The 21,567-nt window shown below is 46.7% G+C and overlaps 1 protein-coding gene across 1 annotated transcript; it reads left to right on the top strand.

The window, feature by feature from the left end:
* Window positions 1-945: 945 nt before the first annotated feature.
* On the top strand, window positions 946-21,245 carry C20H16orf95 (chromosome 20 C16orf95 homolog). Its single transcript, XM_059999307.1, is given in 7 exon segments — window positions 946-996; window positions 1,751-1,891; window positions 7,138-7,252; window positions 7,255-7,283; window positions 8,168-8,204; window positions 10,995-11,208; window positions 21,185-21,245. Coding segments are annotated over 6 exon segments (558 nt in total). The 5' UTR covers window positions 946-996; the 3' UTR covers window positions 21,207-21,245.
* The last annotated feature ends 322 nt before the right edge of the window (window positions 21,246-21,567 follow it).

Below are 21,567 nucleotides of genomic sequence, written 5' to 3'. Positions count from 1 at the left end.
GGACATTCCCTTTCCCAGGAATTTTAACGAAGTCCCAGAATGGGTTTCATTGGGTTGACTTGGGTTATAATACAATTCTGAGGCAGCCTCTGAAACTAGCTGGCTTCACCTTCTTGGCTGGGGTTGTGGCCCGCCGCAAGGAAACAGCAATGCTGTCATGAGCGTTTGGGGGCTTGGGTGCTGTGCAGGGCAGCATCCCACATCCTGTGTTGTCAGGGATCAGCTGGGGCAGTTGAGCTCAGTGACCTGAAGCTATTGCTGTAGTGAGATAGCAATAATGGTGATTACGATGATGGTCTCACTTTTACCATTTCCATGTTATACATCGCTCTCAGGGAAGCTGGTCTTTGCTTTGTGTTGGCTTTATGCCCACTGGACACTCTCCATACAGTGGCCAACATTCTAGCAACTTGTTTTGGGGAGAATGGGGAGAGTAACAGAGTCTATGCAGCCCCAAATGCTTTGTCGTCCCAGAGACAAAGCACCCAGGTTTTTATGCTGCAAGGAATTTCCTTAGATGTAGAGCTTTGACGATATTGTCCTTCAGGATTCCAAGTATGCTCAGGGTGTCTGTTAAAGCATCATATGTGTTGTGGTGGGCAGCTCCACGTCCTGGAAAATTCTCACCAGGTTGGAATGTTCCTGTCTTTCCCAAAGGGCCTAGCACGGGTTTAGCTCTAGTGTGCCTGGAGCACATAGGTTTGGGGATGTAGGATTCCACAATAGCTTGACGTCTGGGAACCCCCAGACCTTAGCATGTGAGTGTGCACATACCTGCTTCTATTGTCACCCCCTGCACCCTCTTAGGCTCAGAATGATAACCCCTTCCACTCCTGGGGTTTAATGGTATGGGCCAAGCCGGCCCAGGCCCTCACCCTAGTACTCCTGCTCCCAATTTACACAAAGCCCAGAACTTTCTAAGCCTTCCTGTTCTTTTCTAGGGAAAGAAGTACATTTCAAACTTTTGGGGAAGAAGTGTGTTCCATAGATCATTCGGTAAGGAAAGCAAATCTCAACTACTTTGCCCCAACTCTGACACGCCCCTGTGGGGTGGGGAGAGCAGAGAATGTGGGTCCAGAAGCAGCATCTCACGAGAGGGTATGTCAAGGGAGTCCGTGGTTTCAGGGACCATGCAAGCCCCCAAATCTCTATGTAGGGTCACCCACTGCCTCCCCCACCGCTCAATTCTTCATGACAGGGATTCAGGAGGCCTGGGAGAACCAATGTTGCCCCTTAAAGTATCTGCTCTGGGCATCAGTTCCATCTGCCCCTGGAGAGGATGACTTTTCCTCTGCCCCTGCCTGTGGGTGTGGTGGGGTCACATGGGATGGTTGTGGAAGCCTTTGCAAACATAAAGCACTGTGTGCAGATTGACACGGATTACCACAAAAAGAGCAATCATTCCCCCCCAACCCCTGCTAGGGTTGGTTGTACTTCCCCATTTTTAGGGGGGAAATCCAAGACTTGCTCATGGTAATGTGGCTGTAAGTGGTCGCACATCCCAGCATACCTGGTCTGCAGGCTCTGGTGGTCCCCCTCTAAGTGACTCTGGAGGGCCTCAGGGCAGGCCGAGATAGCCTGCCTCTTTGTGAGCTTCGGGAGCTGAGGCTCCTGTCCCTGCGCCTGCCCCTGGATGCCCTGTCTTGACCTTGCTCCCTCTGAGCATGGATTTACTGTTTCAGAGAGTACCTTGACTCACATCACTAATGCAGCATCACATTCAATTCTCTTTTTTCTGCCTCTTGTTCAGATGTGCCCTGTCCCCAGCTCTGTTCACCGAGAGACCATCTGCTGTGAGTGCCAGGCCAAATTTGGGGGCTGCCTGCCGGTGCGCAGGGCTGAGGCAGTGCTGCCTTACTGGGTCCCTCTGTCCTTGAGACCCCGAAAGCAGGTAGGTGACTTGAATCAGGGGTTCAGATTTATGGAGATATGATTGGCGTATGATAAATGGCACATACGTAAAATGTAGTGTTTGATAAATCGTGACATATGCACACATCTGTGAAACCACCACTACAATTGTGACGATGTACAGTCATCTCTAGGCATTCAAAGGGGATTGGTTCCAGGACCCCTGTGGATATCAAAATCCAGGGTGCTCAAGTCCCTTGTATAAAATGGAGTAGTGAGGTACATGTGCACAACCCTAAAAGGTTTCCTTGTGCCCTTTTGAAATTCCACTCAATCCTCTCTGCCCCGCGGTCCTCAGGCTACCGTGGGTCTGTTTCTGTCACTAGAGATTCATTTGCATTTCCTTGAATGTTATATAAATGGAAGGCAGCTATGCTCACCACTGTCCACCAACTCACACTATATAAATGGAATCATCTAGTATGTACTCTTTTTGTCTGGCTTCTTTTACTCAGCATAATTATTTTTCAGATTCATCCACGTGGTTGTGTGCATTGATAGTTCATTACTTTTTACTGCTGAGTAGTATCGTTATACAGATAGACCACAGTTTATCCATTCATCCAGTGAAGGGTGTGTGGATCATTTCCAGCTTTTTCTATTTTGTCCAACAAATAAAACTGCTGTGAACATTTGTGTACAAGTCTTTGTGAGAACATGCCTTCATTTTTCTTGGGCAAGTACCTAGGAAAGGCATTGCTGCGTCATATGGTAGGTATCTGTTTAACTTTTTAAGAAACTGTCAACTGTATTCCAAAGTGGTTGTACCATTTCACAGTCTCTCCAACAATGTATAAAGTTCCGGTTCCTTCACATCTTCACTAACACTTGGTTTGGTCAGTCTTAAATTTTGGCCATCTTAATAGGTGTGTATCTCATTGTGTGTATGTGTTTTTTTTTGGCCGCACAGCTTGTGGGGTCTCAGTTCCCCGATCAGGGATTGAACCCATACCCTTGGCAGTGAAAACGCGGAGTCCCCACCACTGGACCACCAGGGAATTCCCTCTCACTGAGGTTTTAACTTGTATTTCCACAGTGACTCATGATGTTGAGCATCTCGTCATATATTTTGCCATCTGCATATCTTACTTGATATGTCTTTTTTGCCCCTTTAAAAAACTTGGGTTGCTTTTTTTAGATTAGTGAGTTTTGAGAGTTTTTTTTTTTTTTTGCGGGACGCGGGCCTCTCACTGTTGCGGCCTCTCCCGCTGTGGAGCACAGGCTCCGGACGTGCAGGCTCAGCGGCCAGCTGCTCCGCGGCATGTGGGATCTTCCCAGACCGGGGCACGAACCCGTGTCCCCTGCATCGGCAGGCAGACTCTCAACCACTGCGCCACCAGGGAAGTCCTTGAGAGTTTTTTATATATCTGAATACAAGTTCTTTACCAGATATTTAATTTGCAAGTGTTTTTTCCACGTCTTTGGCTTGTCTTTTAATCCTCTTATCACTATCTTTCAAAGGGCAGAAGTTTTAAATTTTGATGAAGTCCAATTTATCAATTTAATCTTTCCTGGATCTTGTTTAGGTGTGCCTGTCCCCAGCACAACAATGGATCATGCTTTCTATGCATTTCTAAGAAAGCTTTGCCAACCCAAGGTCAGAAAGGTTTCTTCTATGCCTTCTTCTCGAATTTTTATAGTTTACTGTTTATATTTAGGTCTGTGGTCCATTTTAAGTCAGTTTTTGTATATGGCATGAGGTATGGACTGAAGTTCATTTTTTGTACATGGATGTCCAGTTGTTCTAATACCACGTATCATAAAGCTCATCCTTTCTCCACTGACTTGCCTTTACACCTTTGTCAAAAACCAATTGTCCATATACACGTGGGTCTGTTTCTGTTGCGGTATTCTGTTCGCTGATCTGATTGTCTATCCTCATACCAGTACTACACTAACTTGATTACTGTGGCTTTATAATTATAAAAAGTCTGGAAATCAGGTAGTGTTAGCTCTCCAACATTGTTTTTCTTTTTCACAGTTGGTTATTGTAGGCTCTTGGCATTTCCACTTGAATTTTAGAATCAGTTTGTCAATTTTTTACAAAAATGTCCTACTGGGATTTTGATTGGGATTGTCTGTAGATCAGTTTGAAGAAATTGTCTTCTTAGCCATATTGAGTCTTCTGATCCATGAACATGGTAATTTCTATATTTATTTAGGTTTCTTTAATATTTCTCAGCAGTATTCTGCAGTTCTTAGTGTACAGGTCTTGCACATCTTTTGTCAGTTTTATTTATAAGTATTTCATATTTTTGATGACATTGTTCTTAAAAGTCAGTTTATGTTTGCCCATTGCTAATATTTAGAAATACCATTTATTTTTGTATTTTGATCTTGTATCCCACAATATTGTTAAACTCATTCTGGTAGCTGTTTTTGTAGATTCCATCAGACTTTCTGCATGGAAGATTATGTTATTTCCAGATTGAGATGGTTTTATTTCTTCCTTTCCAATCTGTATGCCTTTTATTTATTTTTCTTGTCTGATACACGATAGAACTTCTAGTAAACTATTGAAGTGGAGTGGGGAAGACAGACATCCTTTTTTTCCCCTGATCTTAGAGGATACGTTTGAGTTTTCACCATTAAGTATGATGTTAGCTGTGGGTTTGGATGCCCTTTATCAGGCTGAGGAAGGTCCCTTCTATTGCTAGTTTGCTGAGAGCTTTTACAGAAATGAGCATTGGATTTTGCCTGTGTCTATTGAAGTCGTTTTATAGTTTTCCTTTAAGGGTTTGTTAATGTGATGAATTACATTGATTGGTTTTCAAAAGTTAAACCAACCTTTCAAACCCATTTAATTATGATGTATTAATCCTGGCATCGTAGAATCAGTTGGGAAGTATTCTTGCATTTTCAGGAAGACTTTGTGTAGGATTGGTATTATTTCTTCATTGTGTGTTTGGTAGAATTTGCTGGTGAAGCCACGTGGGCCTATAGCTTCCCTTGTGGGGAGGTTTTCAAGTACAAATGTAATTTCTGTCGTAGATACAGAGCTATTTAGTTTATCTGTTTCTTCATGAGTGAGCTTTAGTAGTTTATACCTTTCAAGGACTTTGTCCATTATATCAGTGTTGTTGAATTTATTGGCATAATGTTGTTCATAATATTTCCTTATTGCCCTTTTAATATCAGTAGACTCTGTAGTGATTGTAGAATGTGGAATCTCTCGTTTCTTGTTTTTTAATAGACTCTCAAAGGGGTCAGTGTATCAAGATGACTAAGTCATATTGTTCTAGGCGGAGGTGATAGCCTCAGTCCCTCCTGTTGGTCATTGTATCATTTGAAAGTTGGGCAGAGTAAGTATTATCATCTCCCTTTAGCAGATGGGCAAACTGAGGTCCAGAGAGGGACGGGGGCTTGTCCAAGATCACCCACTCAGTCCATAGCAGATCAGGGATTAGAATCTAGGTCTCTGGCTCGGATTCCAGCACTCTCCCCACTGAGTTTTGTTGCTGGGTGTCAGGGGTAAGGGTGGAAGGAATATAGAAGTCAAGGTGCCCAGCACATCTCACCAGGGTGACTGCCCAGCCTCCCAGCTGGTCTCCTTGCCTATATCCTTTCTAACTCTGACTGTCCATTTTCTGATCTGTAGCTGGTGAGCTTTTAAAACCATATATCTGGTCCTGTCACTACCCCGTGGAGACCCATTTCCCTCAGAATATGGACCAAACTCCCTGACACAACTCTTGGGGTCCTTCTTGACCTTGCCCCTGCCTGGATATCCAGTCCCCTTTCCGCTTGCTCCTCAGGCTCCTGTTCCATCAGCAGGGAAGTGTTAGGTGCAAGAAACAGAAAACTGACCCACAGTGGGTTCAACCAGGGTCTTTGGTAGAGAGAGGGTTCTTCTAGGATTGGTTTTTTGGCTTTATGATGTCTTCAGGGACCCAGATTCTCTTCATCCTTCCACTCAGAGTGTTTGTGCTGTCATTTCTAGTGTTTTTAGATGGTGGCCACGGGTCTGTTTTACACTGTGTTACACATGGCAGAAAGTGAGTCTTTCGGAGTCTTGCAAAGGCTTACTCTCCCACTCTCTCTTTCTTCTCAGGTATAAAACATTCTCAGAAGCCCCGGTTGACTCTCCCCCCCAACCCCACAACCAAGACTCTTTGCTGGCAAAGTGGGACTGGCTGATCCCTGGGGCCTGGCCGCTTTGCCCCATGAGCAAAATTGGTTTCTTTTTAATTCATTTATATTTTATTCATTTATTTTTGGCTGCATTGGGTCTTTGTTGCTGCACACGTGCTTTCTCTAGTTGCGGCGAGCAGGGGCTACCCTTTCTTGCGGTGCACGGGCTTCTCATTGCGGTGGCTTCTCTTGTTGCGGAGCACGGGCTCTAGGCGCGCCGGTTTCAGTAGTTGTGGCACGTGGGCTTCAGTAGTTGTGGCTCGTGGGCTCTAGAGCGCAGGCTCAGTAGTTGTAGTGCACGGGCTTAGTTGCTTTGCGGCACGTGGGATCTTCCCAGACCGGGGCTCAAACCCGTATCCCCTGCATTGGCAGGCAGATTCTCAACCACTGCGCCACCAGGGAAGCCCCCCCGCCCTGCCACCTTTTAAAAAAATGTAAATGGTAGCATACGGTGCTGCATTTCCCACTTAATATCGTGTCTCTATGCTCATTCTGTGTCAGGACAGACAGGTCTGCCTCATTCTTTCCAAAGGCCACCCATTCCCTCTGTTCCCACGTCCATTATTTATTGTCCCTTATTATAGGCATTCAGGCTATTTGGTCACTACAGCCAGTGCTGTACTGAGTGTTCTTGAGCAAATGCTCATGTGTCCTCCTGGGATACAGTCCCAGGAGTGCAATTGCTGGACCAAAGACTATCCATTTTAGACTCTGACCAATGTTGTCAGGATTCTGGCAGAGCCCTCTCTCTAGCCGAGAATGCTGAGGCTCAGAGAGGCTAAACGTTGTGCCTAAGGGTTGTTCCTGGAGGCTGCCAGGCTCAGGACAGAGCCAGGCCTCCCAACTCCCACCCATGTGTCCCGCCACAGTACCACACAGATGCCCCACTGCAGAGATGCAGGTGGTGGGTCGTGAGGGTGCCAGCCACTCCTGGGAATATCATGGAATGGGGACCTGTTCCCTCAGCTGGGCTGTTGGGGTGTGCTGTGGGCGGGGCACAGGAGAGGCGCTCTCCAGGGCCCTGTCCCCGAGGCTGAGGTTGTCTGGGGCGTGGCTCTACCCCGCTTTGGACCTTCTCTTCCCTTCCTCTGTTAGATCCAAAAGATGGTCTGGTTTTACGTCCCCCAAACCACCAAGGCATGCCCCTGCCCATGCCACCACTCTGGGGGCCGCCTCCCGCTGCCTAGGGATCAGGCTGTGATGCCCTACTGGGGCCCCAGGTCCTGAGGTCTCACAAGATGGTAAGAGGGAGGCTCGCATGGCAGCGAGGCCTGAAAGTGAGAGGCGGGCTAAGGAGGGACCCAGAGATGAGGGAAAGGGTGCTGGGTTCTTTCCCCACAGTGGTCTCCGTTGATGTCTGGGGGCCCTCTGGAAGCTGTGGCCTAGGGCAGCAGAGTGCAGGAGGCAAGTGGTACTCAGGGCAGGCCCAGGCCAGGTGTCCTGGTGGTGTTGGGAAGGGTGGGGTGCACTGCTTTCTGATGAGGGTGCCATCAGAAAGGTGACAAAGGTGACAGCAGTCACCTTTCCGGCCATGTCTTCTGTCCCCTTCTCCTCTCCTGCCTTCTCCTCCCTCTTCCCTCTTCTCCACCTCCCTCACCTCCCTCCCTCTTCCTTCCCACCCCTCCTCCCTCTCCTTGCCTCCTCTCCCCCTCAGCTCTCTCCGCCTGTCTGAGCATTCTGCACTTGTAGCCCCAGCCTGGCAGGCCTGGAGGGAGGGTGCTGGGGAAGGACCACTGCTCGAGTGTCTGTCCTTGCTCTTTGGCTCTGTCTGGTACCTCCACAGCTCTGGGTTCCAGGCCAGCAACTGTGGTGGGAGATGGTCAGCCAGGTCCAGCCCAACTCAGCTCCAGGGCCACTTCTCTCCCTTGCTTTCTGAGCAAGCTTTTCTGGAGTGAGAGGCTTCCTTCTGCCTTCACCCACATTCCAGCTGCTGGTTTTCTGTCATCAAGTAGCATACTGCCCCCAGAATTAAGACCCAGAGGCTTTTTAAAAGGAGAACACAACTTGCATTCTGAGCTGGCCGTGGACCCCTTCCAGGGGGTTTCCAGGCCAAATCACTGGGACCCCTTCTTGGTGGATCACTGGGGCTGACAACGCTTGCCCACATCCTTATCTTTTATCTTAGGTGGTGAAAAGGCAGCAGAGTTTTAAAGGCATCCCAGGTAACTCATTGCTCACATGTCTCATCCCTTCCCTGTCCCCAAGGAAGGCGGGGGTCTCATGAACATCATGATGGGGTGGGGGAGACTTCTGTCATCCCCAGATGGGTGTAACACAAAGAAGACCACAGACTGGCGCACACACCACTTCTCCCACCCCTACCCTCACCAGGCATCACTAATCATCCCCCATGTTTTCCCAGTGAACCCAGAGAAGACTCAGACTCTACCAGTTATCAACATTGGCTCTCAGGAAGAAACCAATTTGCAACCTGGGGTTAGGTGGTATCTGAAGTGTTTTTTAAGCTCTACTCTTCTATAATTCATGATATGGTATGTGTATGTATGTGTTGTGTATAAATATGTATTTATGGTATAGTATATATGTTTGTATGTTGATGTATTCCTACTTTCATATATTCATGACACGTTATATGTTCATGGCACCACATTTATGCATATATTCATCATACAGTATATTCATACGTTCACATGTTCATGACAGGCATAGCACATACTCGCATGTTCATATGTTCACAGTGCAGTGTAGTCATGACAAGGTGTGTTCGCATATCCATATATCTGCGGCATGATGTATGCATGTAGTCACGTGCTCAGTCATGGTGCACCAGGAGGTGGTGTCTCCACCCGCACCTTTACTTTCTTTGTCTCTAAAATGAGCGGAGGTGCTCTCCCTTGCAGATAGCCGACACGTGTGCTTTCTCTGCATTGCATGTGAGCAAAGGAGTGGACGATTTGTTGGCTCAGATCACACCCTCCCCTTTTCGTGCTGGGGCCAGAGGGCATAGTGAGTCCCCTTGATGGACTCTGTGAAGGAGGGACTGGACGGGTACCGAGAGGTTGGATGTCTGACATGGGGTTCCTGTGATGTGCAGGTGATTTGAGAGGCCCGCCCAGGGGCACTCAGCTAAGGGGGAGAGTGCTTGGGAAACGAGCAGCCACTATCCCACACGCCTACCTCTTCATGCAGAAGATACCTAGTTTTTTCTTGATTATAAAAGTAGCACAGTTAGGAGGAGCACGAATTGTCACGGCCTTTGGCGGGAGGTTTGGAGGTATCGATCAAATTTTATAACGTGCACAATCTTTAATCCAACAAGCCCACATCTGGGTAATACGTGTAGACACTCCACGCACGTCTGTCTGTGGCAGTGATTTCCTTGGCAAAAAACTGGAAGCAACCTAAGTGTCTCTCAGTTGGAGGATGGACATGAATGGGGGTGCATTTGAAATGTGGCACCAGCTGCCTAGAGTTCGCAACTGTTAGGGATGATGAAATGGACTCCCACGCACATTGCAGTGTAGGAAAAGAAGTCATTGTAGCCCAGGCAATAGGACTCCATTAATGTCAGTTTTAAAAATGAAAGCTCTGATGGTGCTTAGGTGAAGGCTGTTATCATTTGTCTCAGCTGACAGTCACAGGTAACCCCTGTGGGTGGGGAAGGGGGCAGGTCAGGCCCAGCAAAGAGAGGCTCTTGGTGGGGTGCATGATGAGCAAAACAGGTAGCAATACGTTGCCTCAAGCTTCAGGTGGAAGAGCCAGAAATCACTTTATCAAAAACAAAAAACAAACAAAAACGAAAAAACAAAAAACAGGCAGGAGAACGAGAACCACCTGAGAAAGTACTCTTCTCACCCTATAATCACCGATTTATGGGCTTATTTTTATTGGTTGTTTTTGGCTTTGAACACTCTGCATCTTTAAGAAAGTCTAAAAGTTCAGTCAGTTTATTGTTGAATAATGCATCCACTGATACGTTGTTAAAAACCAGTATTAATTTTTACTCCAGCCATTGTTTTATAGTTCAGGTGATTTATGTTAATGTTTCAAGCCTCAAACCCATTCAAGCCAGAAGGTGTTCATAGGACAGGAGTGAGAGAGCGAGTCTCACTGCTGCCAGGAAGATAGGGATCCTTCTTTCCTTGAGCTGAGCTTTGTACAGAGTGATGAAAAATATGGGATGGTTCCCTTGGCCTCAAATCCAGCTGATTTCCATTTTAAAGAGAAAATCTGTGTTTCTGATCTTGTATTTTCCTTGTAAATAGAGGGCTCATGTGCTTTTCCTCTTTATGCTTTTGTGGTAGAATTTTTTATAAGGAAAATATACTTTATATTGAGCGCATTTTATATTAGTATAATTAGAGTGTACATTTTATAGTAGTAACATATTAATTGTGTAATAAAGTAAATAAGAGATATAACATCAAGAGGGTCACATGTGACAAAAGCAGGTCTTGAAAAAGCTAAAGAGCATCAAGGAGATGGAGATGTTTGAATTCAGTTTGTGGATGTGGTTGTTGTTAACTTCTTATTATGGGAAATTTCAAATACTCCACTAAAGCCCAAGTTCCCGTCTCTCTTCTATAGCCATGATCAGCTCCTGGTAGATGTGGTTTCATATGTGCTTCACCCACTCCATCCCCACCTCCAAAAAAAAAAAAAAAAAAAAATGAAAAAAATGAAAAAGAAAAAGATTAATGTGGAGCATATCCCAGCTAACTACCATATCATTTCATTCATAAATATTTCAGTAGGCAGCTCTAAAAGATAAAGACTCCGAAAACACAGCCACGAGGCCCCGCAATCACCCTAGAAACAAACAAACAGCAGTGCTCTCTTCATCTCAGTGGGCACACCCCTGGGCTGTGACCTGCCTTGTTGGGACACCTGGTTTCCTTGCCCTGGGTTCCAGAGGGCTCTCTCATGGGTGCAGACTTGAGAGCATCCTGTCCCCACACCCCGCTGAGGCCTGACTCTTTTTCTCTGCCTAGAAGTCCCCCTGGACGTGTGCTCTGGGTACAACCACTGGAGAATCTGTGATGGTGAAGGGCGCCGTCTCCTCAAGTGGCAGCAGCTCCAGGCCCTTCACCAGGCTGCGCCGCTGTCCCCAGGGCAGCCAGCAAGCCTCCCGGCCTCCCTCCTGCCCCTCAGCCTCAGCCTCCTGATCGTCCTCCAGGCCCTACTGAGTGTCATCGTGGCCCTCCGGTGAGCAGGTGCGGGTGGGGCAGTGGTGGCCTTGGGCTCATCTCACTCCCAGGGTTTAGTTGAGTTGAGGATGTGGGAGAACTTGGTTGTTGCTCAGCAGAGGGTGAGAGATGAGCACGGCCATGATTCCTGTTATGTTGTTACCATTGTCTGGACTCTTGCTCACACCTGACACAGGTATCTTCTTCCAGAAAATGCAAGGGAAGAGCAATCCAGATACGCCAGGGCCAGGGCTGATGGTGGGGAGGTGGGGTGTCTTGCGACCACCCACTTTTCTTTCCTCCCCTCTTCCCTGTTCCCAAGTTCCCAAATTCCCCTGCCCCCAAAAGACCATTGGTTCCAGTTTCTGCAGATTTCTGTTGTGTTGGGGTTGGAAGTGGATTTTAAGCCAGCTCGACTAGCCAGCCTTCTGAGGTCTGAGCACATCGCACCCTTGGGGGACCTGCTGCCTCTCCCCTCTCCCCCAGCCCAGCCCCAACCATCAAGGCTCCATATTGAAAAGCCCTTTCTCTGGCCTCGGACCCACTGTGCTTGCCCAGGCCTGTGTTTCTCACCTGGAACCCCACTCAGTCCCCCACCACCACCCAGGAAGCCTCCAGGGCGACTTCAGTTTCAAGACAGGGTGTCCCCTTACCTGGTTGTTTGCTTTAGTTTTCTTGGAAAAAGCTTTCCTCCTCCATCTCTAAACTCCGCTGCCCCAGTTTACCCATCTCCCCAACCATTACCCCCATCCACCCCCTTCTTTCTGTTTCTTTTATCACACTGTTTCTATCTGTTTCTTTTAAATACGTGCAAACACACACACACAGGTATGTAAGTATGCAAATACATATCGACATGTAAATGTGCACAATTAGAATTTACATATATTGACTGGTTTGCTTTTTGTCTATCTCCTCCACACAGTTGTAAGGGGAATGTTCTAGAAAGTGTCCAGTATCTGAAAACAGTTTCAGATGTCTTCTGCCCAGTTTTCTAGTTGTTCAGATGGGAAGGTAGCCCTGTCTTTGTCCCACCATCTTGTCTGGAAGTGGAAGTTCCTCTCTCAGCATCCTGCTTGTCCACTCTCCTAGTATTGGGCACTCCCTGCGGTCACATACGATGTTGTGATGCACATCTGCGTACAAGTGCTTATATGGACCTGGGTTGCAACTTCTCTAGGGCGAGTGCCCCCAGGAAGGGGCCGGGCGGGGGTCCGTCAGCTTTGCGTGATCTGTGAACCTTAGTGGGGCAGCATTGTGAGATTTCCTTCTTTTTTTTTTTTTTTAAGTTTCATCTTTCTGTCTGTGTTTGCCATCTCGATGTCAAATTTAGTTGGACTCCCTGGTTCCCACTCTGGGAAGAGCAAAGAAAGAAACTTGTCTGTAGATGGTCTGTGTTAAGTAGTTGGTCCAGGTGGGCCAAAGGAAAATTGCTAATGCTTTGATAAGACGTGTTTGCTTCAGAGCCAGGATCTTAGGGCAGAGGTCAGGCACCAATCACCTGTTTAGGAGAAATATCTTACCTGCCTGAGGTGTATGTGGGGTGCCCTGTGAGATCCCCCAAAGCACACACCCAGCCTATCTCAGGAGAGGCTGCTGGCCCATCTGCTGGCCTGGCAGAGACTTGCTAGAACTTCAGAGACCTCAGGAGATCAGGTGAGCTCTGAACTGCCCGACAGGGAGCCCTGAAGAGTAGTGATGAGTCAAGCACTTGCCTTTGTGGCTGGACTTGCCGTAGCCTTCGTTTTATTTGATTCCTTCCACAGTTCTGCAAAGCTGGGATTCTCCTCGGAGTTCCAGAAGGGAGAGTGGGCTCTGGGGGTTGAGTGCGTCGCCTCAGGTCCCACAGCTGGAAAGTGAGCCAGCCAAGGCTGCACCCTGTTTTCTGCCTGGGCTCCTCAGGGACCAAGCGTACATCCCGCTCTGTGGTGGGGTTTCCTTCACCCTCCATCCCTCGGAGGTTCCCCAAACAGGCCCTGCAAGGGCAATGTGGTTTCAGTTTGGGGGGCAGTTCCTAGTAATTGCCTTTCTCTTTGCTTTCTAGCCAGTTGGTTTAGGTTTGAAGTTGGAATCAACAGCTACCGTCAAGAACATCAACACAAATGTTAGTCATACTCAAGGTCTTTCACAAAAGCCATGACATCAGGAAGAGTCTGTAATAGCCACCGTTTTCTCAGATCATATAATTCACATCCAAGAGTCAATCCAAATTATTTATCATCAGGTGATTCTTAGTTGTAGTGGAGTTGTGTGAATGCGGGTGGGATTCCATTATGAATACAGTCAATAAATGTTATTTGTGAAACTCTTAAAGTGGCTACTTTAAAAATGATAACCTGTGGTTTTCCTTTGTGAAGGTGGGACTTGTTCTTCACCTTTGTGCCCCTGTGGAAGGGGGCCCATCACTGAGCCTCTCTTCCCTTTGCAAGGACAGCAGATCCTCTGGACGAGGATCCTGAAATGGTTTTAGCACCTGTTTCATGTGGGTCTCACTTTAAGTAACATAAAATTGCATGTAATTTGAATTTTTAAAAACTGAAATATCATTCACATACCATAAAATGCACCTTTTTACTGTGTATGATTTAGTGGGTTTTGCTGTATTTACAAGGTTGTGCAATCATCACTACTATCTAATTCCAGACCTTTTTTGCCCCCAAAAGAAATCCTATGCCTATTAAGCACTCACTCCCCCTTCCCTTCTCTCCCCACCCCTGGAAACCAGTAACCTACTTTCTCACTTTTCCGACTCTGGACATTTCATATAAATGGAATCATATAATATGTGTCCTTTGTGTCTGGCTTTCTTTTGTTTGGCATAATGTTTTCAAGGCTCACCCACATTGTAGCATGTGTCAGTGCTTCATTATTCCTTTTTGTTTTTGGCTGCGTTGCGGCATGTGGGATCTTAGTTTCCCGACCAGGGATTGAACCAACGCCCCCTGCAGTGGAAGCGCAGAGTTTTAACCACTGGACCACCCAGGAAGTCTGCTTCATTCCTTTTTATGGCTGAATAATATTGTATTTTAGGGACATGCCACATCTTGTTTATCCATTCATCAGTTGGTGGACATTGTTTTGTTTCTACTTTTTTGGCTATTATGAATAATGCTGCTGTGAACATTTGTTTACAGATTTTTGTGTCAACATGTTTTCATTCCTCTCGGGTATGTACCTAGGAGTGTTGAGCCATAGGTAACTCTCTTTAATGTTTTGAAGAGCTGCCTCAATTTTCCACGGTGGAAAACTGTACACCATTTTGTATTTCATATTCCCACCAGCAAGGTATAAACTTTCTGGTTTCTCTGTGTCCTTGCCAACACTTGTTATTATACGTTGTTTTGATTTTAGCCATCCTTGTGGGTGTGAAATGGTATCTCATTGTGATTTTTTTTTTTTTTTTTTTTTTTTTGCGGTACGTGGGCCTCTCACTGCCGTGACCTCTCCCGTTGCGGAGCACAGGCTCCGGACGCGCAGGCTCAGCAGCCATGGCTCACGGGCCCAGCTGCTCCGCGGCATGTGGAATCTTCCCAGACCGGGGCACGAACCCGCGTCCCCTGCATCGGCAGGCGGACTCCCAACCACTGCGCCACCAGGGAAGCCCTGATTTTTTTTTTTTTGCGGTACGCGGGCTTCTCACTGTTGTGGCCTCTCCTGTTGCGGAGCACAGGCTCCGGACGCGCAGGCTCAGCGGCCATGGCTCACGGGCCCAGCTGCTCCGCGGCAGGTGGGATCCTCCCGGACCGGGGCACAAACCCGCGTCCCCTGCATCGGCAGGTGGACTCTCAACCACTGCGCCACCAGGGAAGCCCTTTCATTGTGATTTTGATTTGCATTTCCCTAATGGCTAATGACACTGAACGTATTTTCATGTGCTTATTGGCCATTTGTATAGCTTCTTTGGAGAAATGTCTGTTCAAACCAATTGCGTATATTTTGATTGGTTATCTCTTTCTTTGTGTCACTGTTGAGTTTGTGTTCTGTATATACTCTAGATATTAGATCTTTATCAGATAGATCTTCTGCAAATATTTTCTCCTCTTCTGCTGGTTGCCTTTTCACTTGCTTGATGATATCCTTTGAAGTCCAAAAGGTTTTAATTTTGGTGAAATCCAATTTTCAATTATTTCTTAGGTTGCTTGTGCTTTAGGATATATGGTCATATCTAAGAAATCATTGCCTAATCCAAGGTCACAAAGATTTACTCATGTTTTCTCCCTAAAGATTTATAGTTTAGCTCTGACATTTAGGTCTTTGACGTATTTTGAGTTAATTTTTGTATATGGTGTGAAGGTAGGGGTCAGGGTTCATTCTTTTGCATGTGGATATCCAGTTGTCCCGTATAACATTCCTGAAGTGATAAAATTATAGAAATAGAGAACAAAGTAGTGGTTACCAGGGATTCAGGAGAGGGTGAGGTGGGAGGGATGTGGGTGTGACTATACAAGAGCAACATGAAGCATCCTCGAGGTGAAAGAAATATCCTCTCTCTTGACTTTATCAATGTTCTGCTTTGAGATTGTATTATAGTTTTGCAAGACTATAGTTGGGGCAAACTGGAAAGGGTGACATGGGATCTCTCTTTCATGTAAATCTACAAATATCTCAAAAGTTTAATTTAAAAAACAGTACAGTTTGCTTTGGAAAATTTTGAGAATAGAGAAACATGTGATATACAGATTTTAAAAGAACTAAATTATGTACTTTTACTCCTGGGACCTCATTTAATTCTTACAATTCTCACATTTAATTCTTGGAAGCTGAGATAATTATTGTTATCCTGTTTTTGAAAAAGGGTAAACTGTTGTCCCAGAGAGGGTCTTTTGTGGCTGCACAGGACCACCCATGGCCACATGGGGTCACATGGGACTACAAGGGACCACACAAGACCACACAGAACCAGGATCTATCCCATAACCCTGTTTCTTTTAAATGCTGATACCTTCCTAGCCTATATCTCAGCTTCACTATTGCTGGAAGTTTTGCAGATAGCAATTCTTTCCAAAATGCATTCCACGGAACATTCACTATGTTCGGTGCTCTTAGAGGGTTCCATTGTCAAATATGTTTGGGAGTGTGTACTGTAGACGTGTGTCTGAAGAGACCTGTGCACGCAGGGCAGTGCCATGAGTGCTGGTTGTGCGGTGACTCCTGTCTGCTATTTCTGTGACACAGGTGTATTGATGTTTCTCAGAGTGCCTCTATGATGCGACCCTACCACACAGCAGTGAAAGGGCCTCCCTTCCCCATACCTGCACCAGGCATTCCTCCTCTTTTGAATCTCTGCCAGCCTGAGAGGTAAAGCATGCTGTTGCTGTGTCATTTTAATTGGCATTGTTTAATTGAGCCGTGAGCAGCTCCTTACAAGTTTGCGGGTGTTTGCACTGCCTCTGCTGGAAGTGGTCTGTCCATAGCCTTTGTCATCCCATGTGGTTCCAGCTGAGGACAGCTGACAATGCCAGTCAACATACTAGAAACAAAACAAAACAAGACAAAAGAGCGAGGCATCTTTAACTGGAATGTCCTTGGACTTGCACCAGTAATGGGGGCTGAGGTCATGGCCAAGGGCATGTGTGAAGCATGGAAAGTTAGCCAGGCATAAAACTCAGCACATGCTGACTTGTGTGGGTCCCTGAGTCACTAACATTTATGAGCTGGGACAGCAGTGCCCCAACCCTCATGGGCCTCCAGTTGTCATCAGTGGACAAAATTGGGGACCGAGATGTGCCATTTTGTAGACATTGCTTTCTTCTCAAGCAGGTCTGACTCGACAGAAAGTGAAAGACAATAAAATATATGTAAGCAAAGAGATGGTCAGGTGGTGACAGTGCTAGGAAGAAAGGCGAAGCAGAAAAAGGACGGGTGGTGATTGGGTTGGGGGCCTCTCTGAAGAGGAGACCCTGGGCAGAGGATTGAATGGGGCGAGTGTGGGGACAGAGTGCCAGAGGAGTGGCAGGTGCGAAGGCTCTGAGGGTGGACATGCAGGGAGTGTGAAGAAGTTCAGGAGCCCAGTGTGGCTAGAGTGGAGAATGAAGTGGACTGTGGTCAGGAATGGAGGTCTGGAGGTCAGCTCAGGTCCAGTCCCGAGGCCTTGGCATCATGGGAGGGACTTAGGGTTTATTCTGACTTGGGAAAACCCTTTGGAAGCTCCTTGACTGAGTGGCCCCAGGTTGGATACTAACTCGCTCCCTCTGGTGGCCATACTGAGAACTGGCTGAGGAGAGGTGGCCTTGCGACCTGGGATGGTGGGAATGAGCCTGAGATACTGGTGGATTGGCTGGGGTGGGAGAGCAGGGGGGAAGGAGTGGGAGTGGTGGGCACTGCAGAGGAGCCACGTGGAGGTGTTGGCGTGGCTGTTAGAACCGAGTCTGCGTGGAAGGGTGAGGTCTGGGCTAGAGGTGTAAATCCGAGTTCCCAGCTGGCTTGTTTTGGAGCCCTGCGGCTGGATGCAATCACCTGGGGAGTGGGTGTGGGTGTGGGTGGGGAGGATGGAGACTGAAGCAGAAGGGGGGCTGGCTGCAGTGGGTCCTGCCACCTGCATGTTCCGGGTCATCCAGGGCACCAGCAAACGGGACGTTCTCTACCACTGGGATTTTTGGATGGCAGAAAGTTGAGAATACACACCATGCAGAAAGACTGTGATCTGGTCACTAAAATGATACTTAGGTATTCCTACATGATTGAACATGTGCTATAGCAATAAAAATGGGTTCTGGTGTCATTACCACCACCACTCCCCAGCCACCACTTCCTCCCTCTTCTCCTCTCCCATTTCCTCATTTCCTCTCCTTCCTTCTCCTGCCTCCCTCTTACCCACCTTTCTCCTCCCCCCTCCCCCAAGTCTTGTCTCCGGGTCATCTTTCTGCCATCAGTGATCATGTACTAGAGGCTCTCTACAGCCTAGGAGGGCCAGCTTCGGGATCCCACAGTCTGTGTTCTTCTGGTGCAGAACCTTGGAGGACCTCCTCCTCGCCACTCCCACCACTGAGGAGTTGTCAGGGTGCTCTGTGGCTCCATAGTCTAAACATACTAAATTCCAACCCAGCCTTTATCTCTCGCTAATAGTGTGGCCCTGGGCAAGTTTCCTAAGTGTCTGTACCTCAGTTTCCCAGGGGTAAGATGGGTTTACAGATATCTACATCATACAGTTTGGGGAAGGATTAGGTAATGTGGTAAGTTTAAAGTGTCTGTGATATGATAAATATTCAACCTGCTGACCTCTCTTCTGGTTCCTGGTCATTTCAAACATGGACTCTGAGCTGGGTGGTCTGGTTTGAATCCTAGTTCTACAGCTTACTGTGTGTTTGGTCTGTGCCTTGGTTTCCTCATCTATAAAATGGAGATAACAATAGTTCTACCTCATAAGGTGCTGTGGCCGTTAAATGAATTAATAATTATAAAGCAGTTTAAACAGTTCCTGAAAGATAAGTGCCAAGGAATTATTTGTTAAATAAAAACAACTGTCATGATAAAAATGCTCAACAAATGAGGAATAGAAGGAAACTATCTCAACATAGTAAAATCCATATATAAAAACCCCACAGCTAACACCATACTCAGTGGTGAAAGATTGAAAGCTTTTTCTCTAAGATCAGGAGCAAGGCAAGGATGCCCGCTTTCACCACTTTATTCAACATGTACTGGAAGTGGTAGCCAGAGCAACTAGGCAAGAAAGAGAAACAAAAGCCATTCAAATTGGAAAGGAAGAATTAAAATGATCTCTCTTCACAGATCATATGATCTTATATGTAGGAAATCCTAAAGATTTCACAGAATTGTTAGAATTAATAAATGATCTCAGCAAAGTAGCAGGATGCAAAGTCAATACACAAAAATCTGTACACTAACTATGAACAATCCCCAAAGGAAAGTAATAAAACAATTCCATTTACAGTACCATCAAAAAATAAAATATTTAGGAATAAAGCTAACCAAGGAGGTGAAAGACATGTATACTGAAAACTAAAGCCATTGGTGAAAGAAGTTAAAGAAGACACAAGTAATTGAAAAGATATCCCATGTTCATGGATTGGAAGGCTTCATATTCTTTAGATGTCAATACTACCCAAAGTGATCTACAGATTCAACATAACCCCTATCAAAATGCCAATGATGTCTTTTGCAGAAATGGAAAAACACATCCTAAATTTCATATGGAATCTCAAGGGTCCTCACATAGTTTCAGCTGGTGAAGTTGAAAGTGTTCTTGATATAGATGGTGGTGATAATATCACATTACGCATGTATTTAATACCACTGAAGTATATACTTAAAGGTGGCAAAGGTGGTAAATTTTGTGCATTTTACCACAATAAAAAAATAATTGAAAACAAAACCTGAATCATTGGTATTTATCATTGGTGTAGATCATTTGCTTTTTGTGCTCACAGCTGTTCTTAACTCTGAGTGCTGTGGTTTGTGTCTCATGCAGCCTTGGGGACCTGTGGGCTGGGATCCGAGACAGAGCATGTTGGTGGAATCAGCTAATCTCCAGGGCAGGGGGATCCTGTTGACTTGCTCTCTGTGTTTTACGAGGTGCCTACTATGTGCTGGGGGATGTGCCAGCCACTCGTGTGGTTCCAGCGCCTAGTGTGAGGCCTCGTAATTGGCTTCAAATGGAGCTTGCGGTGTTCCTGAGCCGCTTAACGACCTTGGGTAATGAGGTGTGTCAGGCTCAATATTTGTTTAATGCTTTATTCACGGGCACAAAACAGTGGTAACATTAACTTCAGGGGAACTTTAATGTTGTGTGTGTTTGGGTGAAGTCCCCAGCTCCTGACCCTTAAGGTCCTAGATCTGTTGGGGCCATGAAAACTGTTTTACCTCACTTACGAGAAAGAGAAAAGAGGTGCTGCTTTTCCTCGGGAAAAGATGAAGTATTTCACAGCCAAAGCTTGTTCTCCTGTGGAACATTTGCACAGACTGCAGAAAGCAAACACATGGACATTTCCAATACTTCTTCTAAGGGAAGGAGTTGGACTTGTCACAACCAGTACAGTGGGCCTATTCCTCCATTTGCTAATCTGTTCGTTCATCAATCCACCCATCCACCCATCACAGGCTGAGGCCTGCTCTATTCCACCAGTCCTGGGGTCAGTGTGTGTGTCCAGCCAGCCAGTGGGTGAGGCCAGTGATTTCACCTTTCTGAGTTCCCTTTTCTTCACTTGCCAAGTGAGGCTGTGTTGGTGACAGGTTTAGCCCAATGCCTGGCCTAGAGCAAGCAAACCTTCAATACATGTAGCCAAGTTACAGCCATGATCAATAATAATAAAAATGTACTCTGAAATAGACAATTTTCACCCCACTTTACACAGGAGGAAACTGAGGTAGAGTGCTCTGGTTCTGTTCCCTCTCAGAGCACAGATGTGAGATGTGCAGGAGCCTCCCCAGGCTGGACCCCTGGGACTGCTCCTTGCTACTTGAGTTGTTGTGACTTCTAGATCCCTGGGCGTCCCTGAGGGCCTGGCTTCCAAGGGCTCGCCTGAGAGGAAGCCACAGGTTGTAATTTCCTACCTCTGGACACAGTGAAAAGATTAAAAACAAAAAGATTATCACTTCATTTATTTTCCTATTAAAATAGCTGCTTTCCTTCCCACTCTCCTCAAAGCACTCCAAAGTTTGCTTGGGGTTTTCAAGCTTCTCTCTGGTTTCTGTACTCCCAGGTGAGAGAGAAGCTGATTATGACCTGGTGGGTTGGGCACAGGTGGCCCCTGTTTATGCAATCCCAAATTCTTCCTTCTTAAATAAAATTTAAGACCATCTGAAAACGACCTGCAGGTCGTTTTCAGATGGTCGTGACCTCTTGGCTTTGATTCTTGGTTGAGTTTCTGAAATGCATATGAGGCCGAGCCTGCTAATGTGCTGAAATAATTACCCTCGCTCAAGGGAGGTGTTAATGCCTGAGGTATATGCCTGCCAGTTGTGTTGCAGCTAGTGAGAAGCAGTGTCAACCTTTCCCATTTACTGTCAAGTCGCAGCCTTCTCATTCTTTTCAGGATTGCTTTTGGTCCTAATTGATGGCAGCCACTTGACCATGCCCCGGAGGATGACACAGGCACCCCCATCTGTGCTCCCAGACGTTGTCCTTGGGAATAAACCTCAGGTCGTGACAGCCAGCCTCCATGATGCCCAGTGGTTCCACCTCCTGGAATTCACATCCTTGTGAATCCCCCCCACCACCACTGCCCTTCTTCCTCCATCTCTCTGTCTCTTTGTCTCTCTGTCTTTCTGTCTGTCTCTCTGTCTCTCTCCCTGCCCTCTCCCCTTCTCTCTTGGATCCTTTCCTTTGTGGAAGCTGGCGGCCATGTCCTGAGCACCCCTATGGAGAGGCCACATGGTAAGGAACCTCAGCCTCAAAAGCCACTTGAGTGAACCTGGC

This window comes from Delphinus delphis, chromosome 20, assembly GCF_949987515.2.
Source record: "Delphinus delphis chromosome 20, mDelDel1.2, whole genome shotgun sequence".
NCBI lineage: Eukaryota > Metazoa > Chordata > Mammalia > Artiodactyla > Delphinidae > Delphinus > Delphinus delphis.
Note: the sequence above shows the minus strand (reverse complement) of the source record. Positions and strands in the feature narration are given on the sequence as shown.